The sequence below is a fragment of the Lactuca sativa genome, chromosome 1 (genome assembly GCF_002870075.4).
Source record: "Lactuca sativa cultivar Salinas chromosome 1, Lsat_Salinas_v11, whole genome shotgun sequence".
Classification (NCBI taxonomy): Eukaryota; Viridiplantae; Streptophyta; class Magnoliopsida; order Asterales; family Asteraceae; genus Lactuca; species Lactuca sativa.
The window spans coordinates 105726140-105750640 of record NC_056623.2 but is presented as its reverse complement, the minus strand read 5'-3'; the positions used below and the strand labels follow the sequence as shown (position 1 = coordinate 105750640).

The 24501-nt window shown below is 33.2% G+C and overlaps 3 protein-coding genes across 3 annotated transcripts; all 3 read right to left on the bottom strand.

The window, feature by feature from the left end:
* Positions 1 to 6259: 6259 nt before the first annotated feature.
* LOC128127604 (SH3 domain-containing protein C23A1.17-like) lies at positions 6260 to 7114 on the bottom strand. The gene has a single exon (XM_052766250.1). It carries the CDS (start codon positions 7112 to 7114, stop codon positions 6260 to 6262), a length of 855 nt encoding a protein of 284 aa, XP_052622210.1.
* Positions 7115 to 7267: 153 nt separating this feature from the next.
* LOC111879256 (uncharacterized) lies at positions 7268 to 9117 on the bottom strand. The gene is made up of 3 exons (XM_023875721.2): positions 8564 to 9117; positions 8097 to 8331; positions 7268 to 8011 (listed from the first exon to the last, which is right to left on the bottom strand). The coding sequence occupies exons 1-3, from the start codon at positions 9115 to 9117 to the stop codon at positions 7268 to 7270; spliced, it is 1533 nt and encodes a 510-aa protein (XP_023731489.2).
* Positions 9118 to 13318: 4201 nt separating this feature from the next.
* On the bottom strand, positions 13319 to 19277 carry LOC111879255 (F-box/FBD/LRR-repeat protein At1g13570). Its single transcript, XM_042897029.1, has 7 exons — positions 18923 to 19277; positions 18242 to 18527; positions 18021 to 18085; positions 14590 to 14815; positions 14000 to 14499; positions 13688 to 13884; positions 13319 to 13603 (listed from the first exon to the last, which is right to left on the bottom strand). Exons 1-7 carry the CDS (start codon positions 19275 to 19277, stop codon positions 13319 to 13321), a joined length of 1914 nt encoding a protein of 637 aa, XP_042752963.1.
* Positions 19278 to 24501: the final 5224 nt, after the last annotated feature.

The window sequence follows — 24501 nt, the reverse complement described above, 5'->3', positions numbered from 1 at the left end:
GTTTACAACAAAAGTCAAATTACCTGCTAAGACTTCGAAATAAGCTTTCGTGTTTGGTAATATCTTGTCTTTTTTTTTTATTACCTGATCCAAATTTTGGGTTTTTTTTTGAAGATTATGTTATTTTTTTTTTTACCAATTATCCTTAAACTAATGTATATTTTTTTGAAGATTATGTTTTTGTTGTCACTCAATTTGAAACTTTTTCATGTATCTTTTCTAAACTTTCACTGATTGTAACATTGCGGATTTTGATTAAATTTTCAATTGTTTTCGAAGTCTTCGTTTATGACTCGTGTGTGAAACCAAAAGTTTTCATAAAAACATAAATAAGCATACTTCATAATATTTTACCATCAATAAGGTGATTTATTTTGGTCTTTAAGTCTTGGAATCAACTCGTGCTGGAGTAGAGAATCAGGAGCATGAAGGGTTGGTCACATCTGTCTGCCATGTTTTTATTACTTAGTTATGTCTGAATTTATTCAAGTGTTGTTTGTAATAGAATTTGATACATAATATACATATTTTCCTCATATTTGTTCATCATATGGATAGTATGTTGCAAACATCATAGAGTTAATATATTGTTATGGTTTGGATCTACACGTGCTCTTAATCAATTACACCGAATATGATTGCTCAAATCAATTTATTACAAAGGGATAATGGAATATGATATAAATTGGGCAATATGAAAAATGCAAGTTAAATGTTATTCGGATCATATTTTTCATTGCATTTTGTGTGAATGTATATGAGTTTTGACCCTACGAGTCCAAATAATCGATATCAAGTATCGAACAATATCATATTAATTAGATTTTTGGGTTAGCTTTCACATGCCAGAGTTAACTTATAAGGCTAGAAAACTGTGAAGAATTTACCAACAAGTTTAAATACTAAGTATGGGTAAAAAATAACATAATTTTTGGAAAAGCCCCAAATTTTGATCAATTAATAAAATAAGACGAGATACTGGCTAAATCTATGAAACCGGCCACGAAAGGTTATTCCAAAATTTTAGCCAATAATTTGTCTTTTTGTAAACAAAAATTAATTTAGTATAAACCGTAAACTGACTTGAAATATTATGATTTTATTAGAGATTTTCCTTTATTAAAATACTAATGACTTTTTTAATTTACGGCCTCATTTGTCTTTATTTTTTGATTCTATACCTTGAATATATATATATATATATATATATATATATATATATATATATATATATATATATATATATATATATATATTAAATATACATCCGAACCCAAATACATTACTACAAAGGGACTTCTATTTTGAAAATTATGATCTGAATTATTAACTTTTTTTTTTGTTTTGTAAATTAGATATGAACTTTTTTATAAAGTAACGTGTAATTAAAATGATGAATATATTTTCGGCTTCAAAATCCATTTTATATTGTTAGAAAATGTACTTTTCAATGAAAACTTTTAATCATTGATTATTCTGGGCCTAATATATTTTCATTTCTTTACATGATAAATAATTTTTAAATAGGTTGGCTTTATACGTGCAAAAAACACTAATCCACGGGTATAAATGCAAAAATAATAAATAGCGGGTAGCTAAGATCTTAAAATTAAAATATGAACCTTTAGTTTTATATGTATATAAGCTTTTTCTCTTTGGTTTTTTTAGAAAGCTAAATTCTTAAACCTATGAAGGGGCTATTTGATATTTTTTTGATGTCTGCTTGTCAAAGGTTTAACTTGGTCTACTATTTGATTGAATCTACATCTTATTAAAATCATCATAATTGATTGTGCTGAATGATAAAAATTATTATTTTATCTTTTTATTCTGTTTAAAACTCAAACAATACAAATTAAACTTTTTATCAAATAAGTATCAATTAGTGATAAACTCAAACAATACAAATTCAACTTTTTATCAAATAAGTATCAATTAATATCACTGATGTGTTGATTACTTATTATTAAAATGAATCATAACAACACCATGTCAGTTAGAAAATATAATAAACTTTTGCAAATCTCAATTAAAATGAGGGTAAATAGCACAAAAGTCATAAAGTTTACATAAAACTCGATTTTGACATTGCGTTATATTTTGTCTCAAATTGGATACTTAATTTTCAGTTTGTTACAACTCCGACCAATTCACCAGTCAACCTGGGTCAACCTGGTTGCCAACTGATGTGGCATGATGATATGTAGTTTTCATGACATGACATTCTGACATTGAATGCTAACGTATAAAAATTGAAAAATATTACACAAAAATATTTTGTTTCCACTTTTTTTCTATTTTTACACAGTTTTATTTATTTATTTCAATTTTGACATTCCATTTTTTTGTTCCAAATCCAACATTATTTTTTTCCCGAAATTGTTCAATGACAACCATTCTCCATTTGAAACTGTATAAATACTTTTTTTTTTTTTTTAATTTTTTAATTTTTTTTTTTTTTACATTTGAAACCGTATAAATACAGTTTTTCCATTTAAAAAGTCATTTTTGCATAAATACAAGGTTTTTTTTTACATCCACACCATAATGTCCCGATTGAAAAGTTTGAGCTAGCCAATCAACAATTCTCTGTTTAAATTTCAAGAAACATGTTAGACCTTTGGTCATTAAGAATTTATTTGTAACATAGGACGGGATCCTAACCTTGACATCTCCTCTTAAATGGCTATCTCCTGAGGTTGAAAGTACGTCGAAAACACTGTCACTAACCCGGAGTACACAAAGATGGATCTAAGTTTTCAATGGCACAAGGATAAAAGTACTTCTGCAATCACAATTAGATGACAAAGGGAACCTTACCAAGCACATTCCACCACCAAGATCAAACACTAGAACTTTTTCATTGTGGTATTTTTTTCTCAAAACCATAAGCTAATGAAGCATTTGGGTCATTGATAATGAGAAGAACCTCAATACCTGCGATTCGGCCAACATCTTTGATTGTTGGCACTCTTACTACTTCTTTCGTGACTTTATAACTTCAAAAATTTCGATGCACATTACACAAGCTTCCTCAGCACCTAAAGCCAAAAAAGTGAAGCGACAATTAGTTCTTTTTTTGCTTAAAACAAGCTCACGAATCCATGATTGGCTGTAAGAAAAGATGAATTCCATTAAAATAAACGACTGATGAAGATCGGTCAATGAAGATGAATTGAAATGGGTACCTGTGCAAAAATTTCTTCAGGAACGACTTGTTTCCTGAAAACAGGGCAATCTAAGTTGACTTTTCCATTATCGTCTCTGATAACCTAATAAGAAACTTGCTTTGATTCTTCATCGACTTCAATCATTTTCCTCAGAGAAAAACATGTTCTCCAGACTCACCACCTCCTGCAGTTCGCAATCTGACCAACTAACCACTCTTATGTATCTGAGCGCGGCTGAGTAGGTGAACGCAGGCTTCGATGTCAATTTGGTCGATTGTGTTTCCAGTGCTCAAGTGATTGTGGTAAGAGAACAGACTAATGTCGATTCACCAAGAGTATTGTGGTCAACTTAATTTTTTTTATAATTAAAATGATTTAAATAACAAATAATGAGTATAAAAATGTTTAAAAAAAATAGGATTTTAGCAAATATGATATTTCCGACGCTTATAAACAGTATATATCAAACGTTCCTACGCATTTCCTACGGAATAATTGGTAGTAAATCCGTAGGAACAAGGCGTTACCTACAGATTTCCTACAAAAAACAGGTTGTAGGGAAAACCCTTGTGGGTAATTTTTTCCTACAAATTAGCTACAAACGTTCCTACGCATTTCCTACAGAATATTTTGTTACAAATTTTAACTACGGAATACCTACGGAACACGTTAACTACGGAGTACTTACAGATTACCTACGGGTTATTTAGCTACGAAACTCCTACAAAATACATACATATTATTTTCCTACGGAATACCTACGAAATGATTTTCCTACAGAATACCTACCAACTCCTTTACCTACGGATTACCTACCAACTGATTTTCCTACAGAATACCTACCAACTACTTTACCTACAGATTATCTACCATCATTTTTTCCTACGAAATACCTACATATTTTATTGGATTTTATTTCCTACCGAATACCTACTGAATATTTATTTCCTACATATTTTCTATGAATTTTTTACCAGTTTTTATTGCTATATTAAATTTATAATTCCGACAGATTTATAATTTAAAAAATATCCAAATTTGCTGCTAAAAAAACCAAATAAATAATTAAAATAATAGTCAAATACCATTACATTCATTACCATTAAAATAGTCACTAACATGCCATTCATACATTCAAATACTCAAAATATCATTACAAAAACTAAGAACTAGTCAATAACATAACATTAATTGAGTGTTCTAAAACAAAACTAAGAACTACTTGGTGGATTATCGGACGGATTAATTTATTTCATAAAGGCCACCAATTGTCGTTGCACTTGCAATTCCATTTCATTTCGCATTTGTTGCATTTGAAAATTCATTTCACTTTGTTTTTCTTCCATGGCTTGTTCCATGTTTGATATTTTTTGTCGCAACTCATTTACCTAAATATAGCAAGACAAACACATGTAGTTAGTAAATGTAATTCAACTTTAAACCATGATAGCAATGTACTTTACTTTTAATTCAATATAAAAACACACTATTGCTAATAAAAATGTACATTGTTTTTAACATCTATAATAATAACTTTTTATATGCATAATAATAACATACTATATTTTTATCCATTATACCATTGTACTTTACATTTCCAATCCATAATATCAATATATTTAAATTATTATTAATAACAACAATTTACTTTACCAAATATCAATAATAGCAACATACTATAACTTTCACCCATTATAGCATTATGTTTTACCTAATTTAATAATAGCAACAAAGTATTATTTTCAACCATAATAACAATGCACTTTACATAATATTAATAATGACAACATATTTCAATTTTCACCCGTAACAACAATGTACCTTACCAATATGAACATATATTTTTCAGCCATATTAAGTACCTCTTTACTTGATTTTTTTTTCTCTATAATATATTATGTAAATAATAGTACCTCCTGTTGTGACTTTGCAAAGTCAGCAAAAGATGAAGTTAACTCATAAGAATATGCATCCGTCATCAGAAAGTGAAGATCCGAGTATCCTGCCCCATAGATAGGACCTTTTTGTTTCCCGCCTTTCCTAAGCAATTGTGTTTGGGTCCACAATTCAGGATCATTCACATTATGTTGAGTCGGATCATCACCATATTTTTGAGATAGGGCTGTGTTATATGATTCCTACAACATACCAAAAGAAAGTTTTTGTTATTGTACTAAAGAGTAAAAACTAATATTAGTAAATATATAAAAAGATAGAGACAACTTACGATCGCCACTCTAGATGTCTCATTCACAAAATCCACTTGCGCCTCTTTATCTCCCCCAAAATATATTTTCTTTGATTCGGCGGTAAGATGTGTTTTATAATAAAGATCAATGAATGAGGGGTCTTCACCCGTCAACTGTTTCTATATAAACGACACAATATAATTGATATAATTAGTGTTGAAAGAAAAATGGATCACTAAAATCTATAATTAGGATTATTTACCAATTTAAGACGGTGCTCCTCAAATCCAATGCTACCACCCGTATGTCTGGCTAAACATCTATATGTATTTCAGCAGGATTGTAATTTGCAAGAATCTCAAAGTTATCATTAATCTCTGCGATAACGTGGCCAACTTTTCTTGCAGAATTTACCGATGCTTCCTTAGTATCCCTCATTCTACCCCTGTAGCGATCTTTCAGTGTATTCTCAAACCCTTCACGAATTAACCCTTCTTCATTTGGATCCCACCGGTATTGAGTCTGTAAAAAATAAAAAGTAAAAGTTTAAAATGCAAAATAACAGTGAATGAGAAATAGATAATAAAAATAAATAATTGATATATTACCCTAAAACGCTCAAACATTTGAGTGACAACTTCCTTTAGAATTTTTTTATAAGTAATCCAAGGTTCATTTATAGACTGCCAAAATATCTTTACGATCGCCCGATGAATACTTTGTCTCCCACACCTACAATATTGAAATAACCATATAAGGATAATTATAACCTTAAAAATAGTAAATTTATAATAATTAAAAAAAGACTTACTTGTACCCCTTTCGTGTGATAAGTGGCCTATGAGAGCCACTCGAATCTGCATCATTTGATCCACCATGTGTACCCGAATAATGGGGCGTCTAAACCATTGGTGATTCAGGCTCATGCCCATGCTCAGGCTCATTTTCATGCTCAGGCCCATTATAGAAAAAATCACTAGCAGGGTCTTCATTGTTGCCTGTCATCTCATAACCATATGCAATACCATTCCCAATATTCTGTACCACCCCTGTATCTGCTATAGCATCAGTCAAGCCCATGTGGGTATTTACGTCACCCATGTTACTACTCCCTGAGAATCCTGACCTTGCCGTCCTAACTAAAGTGCGTGAAAGGCCACCCGGCAAAGGGATGCGTGGAAGGCCATTAGGGCCGAGCGATGACCTCGCTCCCGATACAAAACCACCGTGTGGAAGGCCACTAGGATCAAGCAAAGGTGATGACCCGGATCCTGGTACAGAACCACCTATAAGAGGGATGCGTGGAAGGCCACTAGAATCAGGTAAAGGTGATGACTTGGCTCCTGGTACAGAACCACCTGTGAGATGGATGCGTGGAAGGCCTTTAGGATCAGGCAAAGGTGATGACCTGACTCCTGGTACTGAACCACATATAAGAGGGATGCGTGGAAGGCCACTAGGATCAGGTAAAGGTGATGACTTGGCTCCTGGTACAGAACCACCTGTGAGATGGATGCGTGGAAGGCCACTAGGATCAGGCAAAGGTGATGACCTGGCTCCTGGTACTGAACCACTTGTAAGAGGGATGCGTGGAAGGCCACTAGGATCAGGCAAAGGTGATGACCTGGCTCCTGGTACAAAACCACCTGTAAGAGGGATGTGTTGAAGGCCACTACGGTTAGGCAAAGACGATGACCTACCACCTGGCGAAGGACGAACCGGAAAAAGGTTACATGCTAGGCCTTTATCCAACATGCTTCGTTTATATAACAAAAATAGTCAAATATGTTAGATGATAATAAAAAATAACAAATAGACTAGTATCTACATACCATATTATAAATTAAAAGTAAAACAAGATAACAAATATATTAAAGTGTATATACCATATAACATAAAACAAACTTCCTAACATTCGTCCTCATCTGGATAGTAGTCAAAATAAAATGGTTCGTCTCTATCATCTTCATCTGTATCATCTTCTTGGTTTTCCGCTTCAGAACCCTCACTCTCATCGGAAGATATTTGCTCAAAGTTAGTTCTATTTGAGGCTAGGCTCAAACGTTCACTAACATTTACTTCATTCGGTAACTCAAACCGTTCATCAAGATGAAAGACTCCATTTGCTTCAGTACTTCCATCAAGCGCAACTTCCGTTTCAGCTTTGGTGACTTCATATACCCCTCTTGGTTTTGTCTTGACAACTGCCCAAAGATCTTTTAATTCATCTGTCACCGCAGGATATGGTGTATAAAATACGTGTTCCGCTTGTGATGCCAAACAAAAAGGATCATTAGTTTCAATATGAGACGTAGGTTTAACATCAACCAATTTATTCTTATTAACTACTACACCACGGATATTATCAAACCAAGTGCATTTGAATAGCACAACAGTCGAGCGCCCAATGTCATAATAGTTAATCTCTAGGATCTCATCCAATAAGCCGTAGTAGTCTGACTCTTCGCCATTATATATCTCCCCCCTCACGCATAGTCCATAGTTATTTGTTGCACGTCCTTTACCATATTCTTGTGTGTGGAACTTATAACCATTTACAAAGTAGCCGTTATAAGACCGAGCATTGTTCGAGGGTCCATTTGCTAAAGGTTCTAAATGTTTAGCACTTCCATCAGTTGAGTCCCCCGTTACCTACATTAAAGAGCATATATGCAAAATGTTTCTTGAAAAAAAAAATACAAAACTTAACAAGTATGATTGAATTGGTTTTACTTACTTTGTATTTAAACCATTCTGCAAAGTATTTATCTCTAAGTACTGAAATTGGTTCATTTTGATATGATGCTTGGGCTGCTCGATCAAATTTTGTGATGAAAGGGGCAACTTCTACACAGTTTAGTAGGATGTAAGTGTGTGCTTTGTGAAGTTCTTCATGTTTCAAGGGTCTTTTCTTTCCACCCTTTTCATATAATCTTCTTGATGGAAAGGCAAATACGCTTAATATATCTCCACTTGAAGAGTTGTCATGTTGTCAACCGTGGGGGCAAAATATAAAGAACAATAGGTAGCGATTTCATTCACTAGATGTTCATTGACGATTGAACCTTCAACCCTTGCTTTGTTCCGAATTCTTCTTTTTATTATGCCCAACTTTCTATATTTAGAAATTATCAAGAACGTGTTATGAATACTAAAAAGAACGTGTAAAAGTTTAATACTTAATATTACAAACAAAATGATTACCTCTCATATTGATAGATCCATCTGTATTGCACCGGACCACCAAGAATTGCTTCATCAGCTAAATGTATGATTAGGTGTTCCATGGAATCAAAGAAACTAGGAGGGAATATTTTCTCCAACTTGCAGATGGTTTGAGCAATACTGCGTTTCATGTTGTACAAGTCCTCCATATGCAATGTTTTTGAACATAATACTCGAAAAAACATGCATAACTCTGTTATGGCCTCATATACCATATTTGGAACAAACCCTCTAATAGCAAGTGGAAACAAACGTTGCATAAAGACGTGACAGTCATGGCTCTTGAAACCGTAAAAACTACCATTTTTGATGTTCACACAATTCCCTATATTCGATGCATATCCGTCTGGAAATTTCAACTTTTTCAGCCAAGCACAAACTTTTTTAACATCGACCCTCTCTAAAGTGTAGTCTCCTTTCTTGATCCAAGCCTTCCCTTTTTTGTCCCGGACGGGGTTTAGAAGAGGCCGGTCACATAGCATCTCAAGATCTTGTCTTGCACTCAATTTATCTTTAGATTTCGGGGTGTCCATACTTGTATGAAACATATTTTCAAACACATTCTTCTCGATATGCATCAGATCAAGGTTATGTCGGATCAATAAATGACGCCAATAGGGAAGCTCCCAAAAATGCTCCTCTTTACCCAATTATGTGTCACTCCAAAACCATCCGGCTTTATATAATTTGGATGATACGAAGTCCCTTCATAAACAGTGTTAAAATGTTTGACTGTCTGCCAAATTTCTTCTCCGGTTGGGTACGAAATATCTACTTCGCTCTTCGATGTCTTGTTTTTCTTAAAATTAATCTTATCTTTTTTGAAAGTGTGGCCTTTGCGTAAGTATTTTCTATGACAGTCAAACCAACAATGTTTATTTCCCCTTTGAAGCCAGAATGATTCTGATTGATCCAAACAATATGGGCAAGCTAACTTACCATGTGTGCTCCATCCGGACAACATTGCATAAGCAGGGAAATCACTAACTGTCCACATCAATATAGCTCTCATCTGGAAATTTTCCCTTCGATGAGCATCATAAGTTTCAATGCCATCTATGAACAACATCTTTAACTCGTGCACTAAAGGTTGTAAGAAAACATCCAAATTTTGACCAGGATTCTTCGGCTCAAGAATGATCAAAGGAAGCAATATGTATTGATGTTTTAAGGCCAACCAAGGAGGTAGGTTGTATATTGTGATAAACACTGGCCAACATGAATATGAACTCCCATTTGAATTATTTGGACTAAACCCATCGGTACATAACCCAAGTCGGATATTACGTGTCTCTTGTGCAAAATCAGGAAAAACTTCATCAAAATGACTCCAAGCTCGACCTTCACTAGGATGTATCATCTTTTCATGATCTATCGGATGATCTGAGTGCCAAGTCAAATGTTGAGCCGTCTTCTTCGAATAGAACAACCTTTGAAGTCTATATCTAACAGGCATGTAAGTCATGAACAAATTAGGAACCTTGTTGCCCTTTTCCATGTATCTACTTTCATTACATACTGCACAACGATCCAAATTAGCATGATGTCCATAGAATAACATGCAATGGTTTATACACACATGAATCCATTGTGAAGGCAGTTGTAATGGCTTCAACATTTTCTTGGTATCGTAAAAGTTGTTAGGAAGCTTCTCACCTATAGGTAGACTGTCTTTGATTATAGGAATTAATCTATCAAATGAAGAGTCTGATACATTGCACTCCGATTTCCAGTTCAACAATCTGGTGGTGGTGGAGAGTGTGGAAGCTTTTTTAGACCCGTCCCATAAAGGCTCGCTAACTTGGTTCAATATTTTATAGAAAGTTTGGGCTGATTGATTTGGGTTTTATTGTGCTTGTTGACAATAAGGAGCATGTTGATAGTAAGGAGCCTCATGTTGATGCATGCTTTCGATAATTATCTGCTCATATCTACGATAATCACCCACACCTTCATCATTGTCTTGAGCCGTTTCAGAGATTGAACATTGACCAATTTCTTGTGTTGGATATAATTCCCCATGTGTATACCAAAACATATAATCTTCCATGAATCCATTTTGGCATAGATGCAATTCAACTAAATTTCTTGTCTTGTAATAACGATTTTTGCATTTCTTACACGGGCATCTAATTTCAAAAACCTCCACCCCTTCCACAATACTATGTTGGATGTTTGTTGCGTTCGTTTAAGCAAAGTCCAAAAAATAATTGACATAATGTCGAAATTCAGTATTGAAAGCCCCATTCGTAGTGAGTCTCATTGTGTACATCCATTCTCTATTTGATGTCATTTCTATCTGTAAACAACATTTAATCTATCATTCTACTTGATTAAACCCTAAACAAATGAACATAGCAATGTACTTTACACTAAACAAATAAACATGTCATTGTAGTATAACCTAAACAAATAAGCATAGCAATACATGAAACACTAATCAAATATGTTGATGCAATAAATGAAACTATTTAAAACTAACCGATTAACAATTTAAAACTAATAAATAACAATTAAATGGGAAAATAATATTTTGTGTTTGCCTCTAAGTTTCCATATAATTTTTTAAACACTTTTTTGTTGTTTGCTTTAATGATATTGTGCTTGCAAAACTTTTGATCATTTGATTTAAGCTAATTTTAAGTATAATGCTAATGATAGTATTTAAAGGCACTGTAAGTAGAAGTTGTGAAGTCTAACTATCTAGGAACCATAGAAGTTGTATAAGTGCTTGCAAAACTTTTTCACAACAGCATATTATGTTATAAAGGAGCTGTTTTCTATGTATTATTCAGCTTGGTTCAAAATTCTCTTAAACCATTGACGGTTTTTTTTTTTTTTTTTTTTCTTTTTCTTTTTCATTTCTTGACAAGTCAACCATGGGTAAAAAGAATCATTTAAAATAATATATAAATTATCATAACTGAAACAATTGCAAAATACAATTAGAAATAATTAGTAGAGAGAATTATGTGATAATTGGTGGGTGGAATTAAGCCCCATAATACATCTGTTTATACCAGAAAAACAATACGTAAATCATATTAAGAGGTCAAAATACTACTTAAGCTAAAAGTACTCTAATGGTATATTACTTTATAGTTTATTATTATTTACTTAAGCTAATGGTATATTACTTTATGGTTTATTATTATATACCCATATGGCCATACACCACTTGGTGAAAGACTGTAAGTGTTCACGCTGCCTTGTACTACTCATGTGCAAATAACACAGAGACACAAAATTCGTAGCAGATTAAAAGCTAAAACACCCAAAAGAAATAAAAAGTCAAATAATCTTACAATAAGTGAGCTACATGTTTTGAACTAGAAAAATAGAAGTTTTAGGTCAAACCTCCTTGCAATATCTTGATGCAGCAGTATTTTACTGTTTAGTCTTGATCAAAATAAACCAACATTTACAATATACACGATATGCAACCTTAATTGAAGATATATACAACACACACAACTTATTTAACATAGAATTTATCAAAATTAAGATTAACATTACATGTTATACATCAACTAGATTTCTGAAAATTTGAAGTCTTGTGAATGTGTGAGCAAATGAAAGTGAAATACATACCCGGGGTGTCGCAGAAGGTGGTATGGTGCAGCAACGGTGGTGGAACGGGGCAACGCCGACGGATATGTGATGCAGTGGAGCGGGAAATTGACGGATCAGAAATCGCCCGTGTAAGATAGGGTTTTGTTGGGGTAGGTTTGATCAATGAGTGCTGGACATCAGTAAAGTGGGAATTGGGTTTTTAGGAGGCGTAGCAAATTTGTAGGCATAAATGTGGCGTAGGTATTTTGTAGGTATCTACAAATTGGAAAACTGAAGTATTATAATTAAATATCATTTAAAAATTATCTATATAAATATCCTATATTAATATAGTATCTACGGTTTTATTTCAAAGGTATAAGTGCTACGTTTTTTTTTAAATATAATTAATATAATATATAAATATCCTATTTAAGCAACATATGCAGGATTTTCAGTGGATTTCTCATTGACAGTGAGGGTTGCGACAGGGGCATAGATGAACCATCTACATGAGAGATGAGATTTTGATAAGTTAGAACAGGAATCATTTGGTATTTCTAGAGTAAATAGTTTGAGGAGCAAAGCTTTATAAGTATAAAGTGAGCAAGGGAGTGAGGAAGACAGTTATCAGTGGAGGAGGTAGACATGGCTGTGGAGGAGGAGGGAGAAAATGGAAGGAAGGAAAGAGGCCGATATGCTCTAATACCATAAAACTCTTTAGAAAAGAGTATTCTGTGCATTTCAATGAAAAATATACATACAAAGCACAAATATGTAGGGAAGACAAAGTACACGAAAAGGCAAAATAACACCCAATAATAAACACAGGAACTTGGAAAGACACATAACATCTCTGTTTTGAATGAGGTAAAGTAATAGTTATAAAGAAGAAGGTATAAAGAAAAATCATTGTTCCCTTCTTCGTGCACAAAACTATTTACAAGTATTAACACACACCATATAGAAGCAAAAATTAACTATGAGTAGGTTCGCACTCAATTATAAAGAAGAAACTATAAAGAGAAATAATCTGTCTTACTTGCCATTTTTATCAAAATCATCCCAAAGCAAACAAGACAAGAGGAACAAAAAGAAATAAAAGATAACCTAAATATACTTATAATGACGAAATTATAGAGCTAAATTGCAATGTAGTTGAACATTCTTAGGGAAATACGGCTAGGGATCCAAGTAGAATAGTTTTGCCTTTGTTGACGCTCGAGGGAATTGCATAACATCCTTCGCAATGTCATGTATTTTTTTAGCATCAAGATCTCCATTTGGTGTGATGGTAAACTTGTTGAGAGAAGGGGAATGAGCAAGAAGAAGCTTTATAAAAAGAAGTTCCGGTTTTGATCCTCTTAAATGTCTCATCTCAACAACTTGCAACTGATCTAATGTACAATCCAAGCAGTTTGGGGATTCCAAACGATTTGAAGCTGGTCCCACATCAATATGATGCTCCTGAAACAACATAAAAACGCAACAGCACTTTACCATCCAAATCTTGTTTTATATATAATATGATTTTAACACTCTTCACTTTACCATAAGGTGTGTAACAGTGAGTTTTTCCAGCTTCGGTGAGTTTCGAAGCAAGCAAAGAGCAACATCAAGTTGATCCAAATCATCAACTTGAAAACGGATCAACCACATATGCTTTAAACGACTAATCGCATGTGGAAGCAATTTAGGAATCTTTTCTACAACCAAAGACTGTGAGATGAAAGTTAGATTTAACTTACCTAGAAAACATTAGTATTATTTACATAAGAGTACGAAATGTATAACCCTTTATGCAAACAACAATTGGGGAAGAGAAAAGGTTAAGAATAAAAAAGTTTACCATAATAAAATTACTGTCGGTATAAATGTATCGAAGTCTGGGCAAGTTACTCAACATTGTGGCCAAATTCATTTTTTCAACTCCTACAAAATCCTGTGTGTAATCCTGTGAAGAAATGAAAACTGAAATAAGACATGGACTGTCCAATAACCCGAGCAACAAGGCATCAGGACAAGCAATGACAGTCAACTTCCGCAGTTTTGTAGCCTTAATGTTAAATTTGTAAACATTTTTGCAACTAAAAAGGAACAACTTCTTAAGCTTTGGTAGGTTGATCTTATTTCCACAGCTAGTCCCAAAATCAACATCCTCCAAATTGAGTTCTTTAAGATTGAGAAATCCGTTAAACTCAAGTGGCGGCTTATAGATACAGTTTCGCAGTTCCAACTTTGTCAAATCCAGACAAGAAAACACATAAGAAGGTAGTTCATAATGTTGATTTGAATAGGTAAGGACTAGTTCAGTGACACCGTTTCTTGATAAGAATGACATCCATTGACCAATTGCTTGCAAGCTATCATGAAATATATATGATATATGGAGATGAAATTTCAAGATAGGACCATTGTGAAGGAACAAGACTTTGTTTATGATACCTATAAACCTATTACGACCAAAATCTCCATTGCTTGCAAATTTATTAGAGAAATTTTTATCAAAAACCAGCACCCTCATTGTGGTCCATCTGTACCTCCATTTTTTTGATATAATGCTTGTCCTTACAACATCTTCAATCGGGAGCCTCTCTATGATTGAGTCTATCAAGTGTTCTGGCAAGTTACTGAGATTATCTTCCTCACCACAACTGACAACAGTCCTTTTATTTCTATCTGTTATTAGATTCACAAAAGAGACCAAGTTATATAAATATAAAAAGAAATCTAATAACAATCATGGAGCAATTTGACATGTCAAATACGCTTCTTAATATCCTTTCATTATCAATGAAGCTTTTTGGTGTGGTAGCATACTAGCATAGCTTGTGCGAAACAAAATGTCTCGTTCACAATACTTATGATTTAACGGTCATGAGCATTTTTAAAGAAAAGTGACTCACATGTCACATACCTAAGTTATTTCAAAGAAATTGGAATGAATAAGAGACATGGACTAAGTTTTACTTACATTTACCCATAATAGAAACATAATACATCTTGTTACATACAATAACAATGCAAAACCTGAAATTTGTATAATGTACTCTGTTTTTGTTCATATTAGCAATGTACTTATATTTATACAGATATCACAGAAATGCATTTACAATCCCTTACCGATAATAACAATGCACTTGCATATTTTTATTGATGATAACATTATGCAACATGAAACTTGTAATCTTGTAAGCATTTTCCAAGTGTCAGGTTATACATATTGCTCTTTGTTGGTAAATAAATGGAAATATAAGTACTTTTCTATTAGGGGTGGATAATGAAGTATATTTCCCACATTGGTATCGGGAGTAAGGTCCATTGGAAATTTCGACACTTTTGTGATTGTTCAATGGCATCTAATATTACATTTTTTTATTATTAGTTTTTCTCACAAAAAGTATGATATTTGAGTACAGAGGTTCTTATGTTGGTGCCTTCCAAGGAGGGAGTTAATACATAAAATTAGCACAATCGAGTAGTATAGGTCTTTGACTCTTTGCTATTTCTTTTTGAAACGACGGTCTTTGCTAATTAATTCCTTTTTATGTGCATTTAGGTAGCGTTTGGTGCATAGGACTAGACTGAACAGTATTGAACTCGATAGAACTAGTCAAATTATCTATGAAGCATTTGCTATCACTAGGACGGGACATAACATGAGATTAAAAAGACCGGATTGTCTCCGAGACATATATATATATATATATATATATATATATATATATATATATATGTAAGCAATTGTAGAAATTCATAAGATAAAAAGACGAATGTATGTAGGAGGTTAGAATTTGATAATAACTAAAGTGTTTCAGTTTCAAGAGGCCATTAGAGGGTGTCTGGATGGTTGTTTAATGAAGGCAAAGAGATGAGAAAAGAATGTTGGGGTATTTTTGTAACTATGTTTTGTTCCACCTTTTTGGATGGGATTAAAATCTAATAAGATAGTTTCATTTGACTTGGTCAACAACTACTTTTGTTCTTGTCCCATCCATGCCAAACGTTATCGATAAAGCCTTGTTATGTATAGTATTATGTTTAGTCTCATGTACAAATCTCTGCCTTAAGTACTTAAGTACTTATCTACTTATTTATCCTCAAACTTAATACCTTATAGTTACATCAGTTCTACAGGTAAAACCTAACTTATAGAAACTCAAACTAATGAAATTGTATGACCATATAACATATGGAAAACCACTCCCTTGCAAAATTAGGCACTATCCAGTTAACTTTCCAACAAACTACATCTTCAGAAAATCGGTTTACTGATTTATGTTTTTAAACGGGAATGTGAAAGTTGACAAAGAAATTCTAAAAACAGAGTTTATGTATTCAACTTGAATGAACAAAAGAGATCATAAACAACATAATTCAAACAAAATTTACAAAATAAATGGAGGTTTACGTATTAGAAACTTACTCATCACTTGAAGATACCCTTCACTCAGAGCGACCAAGTAGTTTATCTTCGTGTTAAAATCTCAAAATTCTGAGATGAAATTGAAACGACGATTGGAGCGATCATCCACGTTTTATATGTAATGAGAAGGTTTTTGGAGCTATAATTTACCGCATATCGATTTCTAGATTAAACCACTCCCTAAATTAAATATGAGATTTTCTAGCATGCCCTAATCGCATACATAAAAAGCATTAATTGAACTATTAATTATAAGGAATATTACTATAATTAAAAGTGAAATTCATTAATTATAGAAAATATTCTTCATAATTAATGCATTTCATATTTAATTATGGTAATATTTCCCATAATTAATAGTTTTTAAGTGTCCTTTTAGAGCACATGTCAGAAGATCCTCAAAGTCAATTGTTTCATATGGTGTGCAATTCAAAACAAGATAGCTTCGATGGTGGGTCTTAGAGCTAGAGGTATGATTACCCAAACTATCACTTGTGGCGCATGTATCAATGAAGAAGAGGATGCTGATCTCATTTTGGTAAAAGGTCCGTTTGCCAAAGTTGTGAGAAGTACTTGGTTTTGCTTCAAACTGGGGGAGAAGTCCGAAGATAAAAGACCGGTTTCACTCCATATGTTATGGTCTTTTCTGGCATCTATGAAATTATCATAATGACCGGATGTTTAGATTTTAAGCCATCGTTAGACAGGTGTTTTTTAAGCCATCGTATGGTGAAGAGCGAATCAAATCAACATTATTTTTGTGGGTTAAATGTAGACGTAATGGTGGACCCTATTCATGGGATGAGTCATGAATGGTCATCATCTCTATTTTGTATCTGATACTTTTTGTGCTCTGTATTTTGTTACTCTCTTTTTCCCCTCGATAGTTACTTACTAATCGCGAATATCTTTTCAATGATATTTTCCGTTTTCTAAAAAAAATGTTAGAAAATCCCATTAAATATAGACAAATTTGCGTAAAGGTCCATGTACTTTATAAAAGTCATAGCTTCATTTATTATTATTATTATTATTATTATTATTATTATTATTATTATTATTATTATTATTTTAAAAAGTGGATGGTTTCTGTAGTTTCAACTTTCAATTATTTGCGTGGATGATAGTTATGTAATTATGTAAACGTGTTAAAGATCTAAACACAACATGCTAAATTTGGATTGGGTTCAAGTTGAATTTACGGATTATGTCACTTTTTGTCATCTCTAAATGTGATTTTTAAAAGTAAGTTACAACTCTTTAAAAAAAAAAAAATCATTTTTCTATAAACTATAAAGAAGTGAAATAGGTTTTCGTTTTTGCCAATAAATTCTAGAAACACAATACAAGATTTCACATTCAACAAATGCAAGTGTACCTACTTTAAAATATCATAAAAAATAAACATAACATTAATTCTATTCCTATCATCCGCAAATCAATACCACTTTAAACTACATGCAAGGTAGACGTGCAAACAACAAAGGCCATTGCCATTTGCAATGCTGAAATCAGCATGTTGCCTAAAGGAGTAATATAGTGATCCAAAGTATAAAGCAACAGAATTCATACTTAGCATTTATCAAAATCGCCAAGGGGAATAAAAACAAAAGAAAGATAAGGATGTAAGTATAAAGCTACATTGCAATATAGCTGAACATTCCTCATTACAGAATTACAGATTGGGATTCAAGTAGAACATTTTTGCTTTTGTTGAGGGTTGAGGAAACTGCATAATATCCACTGCAATGTCAAGTCTTTTTTGAACATCAGAAGCTTCACTTGGTCTAAGGTTAAACTTCTGAAGAGAAGGGGAATGAGCAAGAAGAAGCTTTATAAAAAGCAGTTCTGGTTTTGATCCTTCTAAATATCTTATCTCAACAGTTTGCAATCGATCCAATGTACAGTCCAAGTTTGGGGATTCCAAATAATTTGAAGCAGGTCCCACATCCACTCGAGGCTCTCCTGAAACAACACAAAAATGCAACGGATGTTTAGCTCCCAACTCTTGCATTATATAAGTAAAATAATTATATAATTTTAGCACTTGTTACTTTACCATTTCCAAGGGCATCCCCAGTGTCTTTAGATTTGGTGACTTCTGAAGCAAACAAAGAGCACCATTAAGTTGATCCACGTCACCATGTTGAAATTTTCGGAACCACATACGCTTTAAACTATTAACCGGATGCGGAAACCACTTTGGAATATTTTCTGCTGTAAAAATCTTTGAGGTGAAAGTTAGATTTTAACTTGCCTAAACTACATGAAAAATATATCTTTTGTGCAAATTCCTTTTGAGAATTATACCTTAAGAAACTGAGCATCGACGAAAAAACATTTAATTCTGGTCATGTTACTTAACATTGTGGTCAACATGGCATCAGGACAAGCAATGACAGTCAAATTTTGCAGTTTTGTAAGCTTAATATTGAAATTGTAAACGTTTGTGCACTTATGAAGGGACAACTGCTTATGTTGTGGTAGGTTGATCTTAGCTCCACACAAGTTAGCCCCAAAGTCATTACGTCGGAGAAAAAGATCTTTAAGATTTAGAAATCCTTCAAAATTAAGTGGTGGTTTAAAGAAACAGTTTTTCAGTTTCAACTTTTTCAATTCTAGACAAAGAAACACATACGAAGGAAGTTCATAACATAGATTGAAGTGGTAAGATTGAGCTCCTTGACTCCGTTTCTTGATAAGAGTAGCATCCATTGATCGACTTCTTGGAAGCTATCAAGAGAAACGTCTGGTATATGGAGATGAGATGAAATTTCAAGATAGGACCCTTGTGAAGGGTCAAAACTTGGTTTATGATCCTTATAAACCCATTACGACCAAAAGCTTCGTTTTATGCAAATCTGTTTAACTGTTTATCAAAAACCAGCGCCTGTGTTCAGTCAATATGTACCTCAAGTTTTTAGATATAATGCTTCTCCTTATAAACTCATTATGACCAAAAGCTTTGTTTTTTGCCATCTTTTTTGAGAAGTGGTTATTAAAAACCAGTGCCTTCATTTCGGTCCATCTGTACCTCCATATTTTTGATATAATGCTTGTTTTTACAGCATCTTGAACAGGGACCCGCTCTAAGACTGAGGCTATCAAGTGATCTGGCAAGTTACTGATTCTGTCTTCTCCAACACAAGCTACAGACCTCCTTTTATATTTTCCTGTCATTAGATTGAGAAACAAAAATGGGACTTGGTTATTTCAAGGAAAATTGAAAGCTTAAGCAATAAGAAACACTAAACAGCTTGACATTTCTAATACTCTTCTTAATATCCTTTTAATATCAGTGGAGGTTTGGGAGTGGTAACATTACTCATTATAAATAAACACTTTTATTTGCAATAGACAAAACTATAAAATTGGTCCCTGAGGTATTCAAAAAACTTTGGATAGGGTCCAAAACGTTTTTAACTTGCATGGAAGGTCCAAAATCAAGAATTTCCTTTGGTTTTAGTCCCTGGAGGACTTGAAAAGACTGTTTTGCCCTTTCCATTTCATTTTTTGTATTTTTTTATTTTATTTTATAATTTATTAATTAAAAATTAAAAATGAAGGAATTGGGTCCACACCTCTCTCTCTCTCTCTCTCTCTCTCTCTCTCTCTCTCTCTCTCTCTCTCTCTCTCTCTCTCTCTCTCTCTCTCTCTCTCTCTCTCTCTCTCTCTCTCTCTCTCTCTCTCTCTCTCTCTCTCTCTCTCTCTCTCTCTCTGAACACACACACTATTAACATAAACACACATAAATCAATTTATGGGTTTTTTAGGAATAACTGCTAGCATAAACATACATAAATTGATGGATGATTTAACTGAAAGAAGAAGAAGCACTGTATTTGGGTTTGAAATCGGATGTAATCTATTTGGGTTGTTTGGATTCCGATTTGGTATTCTACCTTTCCCCATGGATGAAGAAGCAATAAATTTGGGTTATGTTTGCAGGAAACGAAAACCACAAACCACAAATAGATATGGATTTTTGTTGATGCTACAACCAAACGACGTTAATAATGGTGTTTGTGGATGGATCTCCAGGGGATAGGAGGAAGACAGTCTTGCTACGCCCCTGACTTCAAATCGTCATCGATGGTGAATCTCCTAAGTTCGTCATCGTTCCAAGTGATGTTCATCGGGTGTGTGCCAGGTGGTGTTCATTGGAGCTCATCGTCATTTTAGGTGGTGTTCTTCGAGTAGAGTTTTGTATGTGACTTTCGTTTCAGATCTTGCATTCCCCATGCATCTTCGTTTCAGATCTGGAAAGAGCAAACCCACCTTCAAGCATAGTAACCTTTTTGTTCATGTGTAAAATTGGAGGTGGGAGTTATAAAGCTTGTATTTTGATGCAACTTTTACAGATTATTGAAATCAATTTTTACAATCTATGGTTCAGATCTAGGAGAGAGAGAGAGAGAGAGAGAGAGAGAGAGAGAGAGAGAGAGCCTATGGGTAGGTTGGACCGACATGTTTTTTAAAATTTTTCTTGTGTTTGTTTTCTAATTAATAAGGTATTAAAACAAATATGAAAATACAAAAAAGAAATGAGAAGGGAAGAATAGTCCTTTCAACATTTTTTGAACTAAAATCATAGGAAATTCTTGATTTTGGACCTTCCATGCAAGTTAAAAACGTTTTGGACCATATCCAAAGTTTTTTGAATACCACAGAGACCAATTTTACAGTTTTGTCTTTGCAATACTTATGGTTAATGGTTGTTAGCATTTTTTAAAGGAAATGTGAGTCGTATATTACATTTTGGTAATAATCCAACTATCCAAATGTTTTCAACAACATAATGGTTTAATTAAAAGAGGCCCATAGAATAACGAAGAGAAAGGGACATGAATTCATAGGATATCAAAAGTGTCTAGCAATAATTTTATTCCATAGTTGTAAGAGTGTGTCCAACCTAGAGCAATATAAGATCTCCAAAAGCAAAATTGATGTCAATTAAAATGCATTACAAGAAACTCAGGCAACTAATCAATTACATTGTACTAAAGGGAGACCCTATAACACTAAGAGTTCCAGAAGAGTGACATCGTGTATGTACTGATGGAATACCTAAAACCCTAGAGGGGGTCACCTCTTGTGCTACAAGTTCCATCAATGGCTTCCCCTAGCAAAACATAACTTAAATCTACTCAAAAGTAAAGAAATTACATGAACACAGGCAAAAACTAGCCTAACCCCTTCAGACGTGCTCCTTCCGAAAATAACAAGTATCCAATGACATCTCGAACTGCAAATAATAAATCTTTTCAAAATGAGTTTCTTGACTATGTTTCCAATAAATAGGTGATAAATGACATCCAAAATCCAAAAAATTAAACAGAGTCAACGTATTGATTAACTATAATGAACAAAAGATATCAAAGACAACATAATTCAAAGATAATCTCTGAAAAAATTGATATAACAAGTAAAAGGGATTTCTCTTGCGACTTTCAAAAAGTCAAACACAAGGAGGTTTTCGAAGTAGAAACTTACCCATCAGCACTTCCACATAGGCATAGAGCGAGAAGTAGTTTATCCTCTCATCATTAAAATGCCAAACAATTTGGGAACTTAGGGTTTACTGCCCACCGACGAGTTTTTTACATAAACATAGTTATCGAAAATTTCATTTACCAAGTAAAGGTAGTTTCAACTTTATTTACCAACTAGTTGTATTTTTAATTAAAAAAAAAACTAGTAAACTCCGTTTCCTTCACACGATTTTCTCTCACGCGTTCCCTCCTTCGTTGTACTCGTCTTCACAGTGCTTCCATCGCAAGAACCACCTACGGCTCTCCTTCCACCGCTGGAATACCCTACAACCGCCCTAAGTCTGTCGGTCCTAGGTAAGTCCTTCTAATTGGCTTCTGTTGGTTAATGCTTTATTGCATAATATGTGTCTTTTCCTTATTGTTATAGGTTTCTTGTTTATCTTTTACTCCACTGTAATGTATGTTAATGGTTCTTTCATCACTTCAAACATGTTGCTACTGTGCGTGAGTTTCATTGCTTTTGTATTTAGTTTTTTTTTACTATAATACCTGTTCTTTAAGATCTTGCAAAAGTAACTTATGTGATTCTTATAATACCTGTTCTTTTCTAGGGTAGTAAGTTTTGTAACATCATATAGTAAGTTTTGTAATATGATGTCAATATGATGTTAAGTTTTGTAACATGTGTTTTATATATTAATATGATGTTAAATCCTTTGAAATAAATACTTTTGTTTTTATAGATTTTCATTGCCATGACATCAAAATTTATTACATTATTATGTTATTGGGATGGAAAAATTTGTGACGGAGAAGAAGGTATAACTTACAACAAGTCTCCAAATCAAGCTATCAAGGTTCAATGCGGAATACAGTTCAATGAACTCATCGATCAAATCCATATTGCTACGTCGATTGATAAGCAACAAAAGCCCATTAAAGTAATTTGCAGATATCCATCGGTTGTTGGAAAAGTAATGAAATATATTCCTCTCTCAATTACGGATGACAATGTCATTGAGATCATATTTGATGCGTGTAGTCTCCATCAAGAACTAAGTAATATTGATCTATACTTAGAAGTTGAAGTCAATGGCATTAAAAATCACACAGAGACAGTATTGAAAAAAAACTAATTTTCTATATTGATTTTCAAAGTATTGATAAAAATCTTCTATATTAATTTTCAAAGTGTTGATAAGTGTGATAGTAAAATTAAAAGTCTACTCAAATTGGCCAACATTACTATAGTCTAGGGGCCAATTTTAAATAAAGAAAAAATGGCTTTACACCATATTTAGATAGTACCAACGTAAAGTTTTTGAGTTATTTCTTTTTTGTTATCTCACTGTTTCTATACGGTCATACACAAAAATTAGGAATAGATTTGGATCATCTTTGTTCCATCTCTAAACTTGATATCTTCATAATTATTTTTCATTACTTCCACGAAAATGCTAAGTTTTACTTTTATTTTTGTTGATTTTTTTTATATTAACTACAGATGTTGCGAAACTTTTTCGATAGAACAAGAAAGGGACACAACTTTATCACCTACTACGATTCATACTATTGGTGTGTCATACATGATTCAAAATGAGGACTTCGACATGATTTCTCAGTTTGCAGTTGTGAACAATGGAATGGATTGTGGATTTGACATGGACAATGAAGAAGATGAAATTGGTCAGGAAAATTTATATGATAATGAAAATGATAATGAATGAGATGCAAGTGTAATGGGAGATGTCATTAAGGTGCCGACTAGTTTTACAAGTTTAGAAGGAATAGATGTGGCTAATGTTGACAATTGGATGATGTCACAATCTGAGAATACAAATGATTTAATTCAAGATTTAAGAGAAAACTCTGTTAAAAGTAAGGAAGAACTTATCAGAGCCACCAAGCTTTACACGATTAAAAAGCGCCGACAATATGAGTTTATCGAAACATGTCCAACTATATGGAAGATAAGATGCAAGTTATGTTCATAAACTGGTTGTAAGTGGCAATTGTGTGCATATAAACGCCAACGTAGTGGGTATTTTGAGATAACACGATACACAGGTCCACATACTTGTTTTAAAAATAGGATTACTCAAGACCACCTAAATCTAGATGCAAGCTTGATAGCTCAAGAAACAGAGCACCTTATTAAGGAACAAACATCTATTAGTGTCCCTACTTTGAGAGCAGAAATAATTGATAAATTAGGATACACTCCTTCATACAGGTAGGTTTGGTTAGGAAAGCAGAAGGCGATTGAACGAGTATATGGAAATTGGGAGGAATCTTATATTATTTTACCAAAATTTCTTACTGCACTCCAATTTTTTAATCCTGGAACAATAGTTGAATGGTGCACTACGAGATCAATTGATGTGGATCAAATAGAGTTTAGACATGTTTTTTGGGCTTTTTCTCCATCTATCAATGGATTTAAGTAT

Bases quoted from the DNA above. Each gene is read 5' to 3' on its own strand.
- LOC128127604 (XM_052766250.1), bottom strand. From the start codon at position 7,114: ATGTTGGATAAAGGCCTAGCATGTAACCTTTTTCCGGTTCGTCCTTCG.
- LOC111879256 (XM_023875721.2), bottom strand. From the start codon at position 9,117: ATGGACACCCCGAAATCTAAAGATAAATTGAGTGCAAGACAAGATCTT. The intron at 8,332-8,563 runs GTAATCATTTTG...CAACTCTTCAAG, and splicing joins TGGATCTATCAATATGAGAG to TGGAGATATATTAAGCGTAT. The intron at 8,012-8,096 runs GTAAGTAAAACC...TCTTTAATGTAG, and splicing joins CAGAATGGTTTAAATACAAA to GTAACGGGGGACTCAACTGA.
- LOC111879255 (XM_042897029.1), bottom strand. From the start codon at position 19,277: ATGGATGCTACTCTTATCAAGAAACGGAGTCAAGGAGCTCAATCTTAC. The intron at 14,816-18,020 runs GTAGTTTAAAGT...ATCTAATAACAG, and splicing joins TTTGCACGTCTACCTTGCAT to ATAGAAATAAAAGGACTGTT. The intron at 13,885-13,999 runs GTAATTTTATTA...AATGTTTTCTAG, and splicing joins TCGATACATTTATACCGACA to GTAAGTTAAATCTAACTTTC.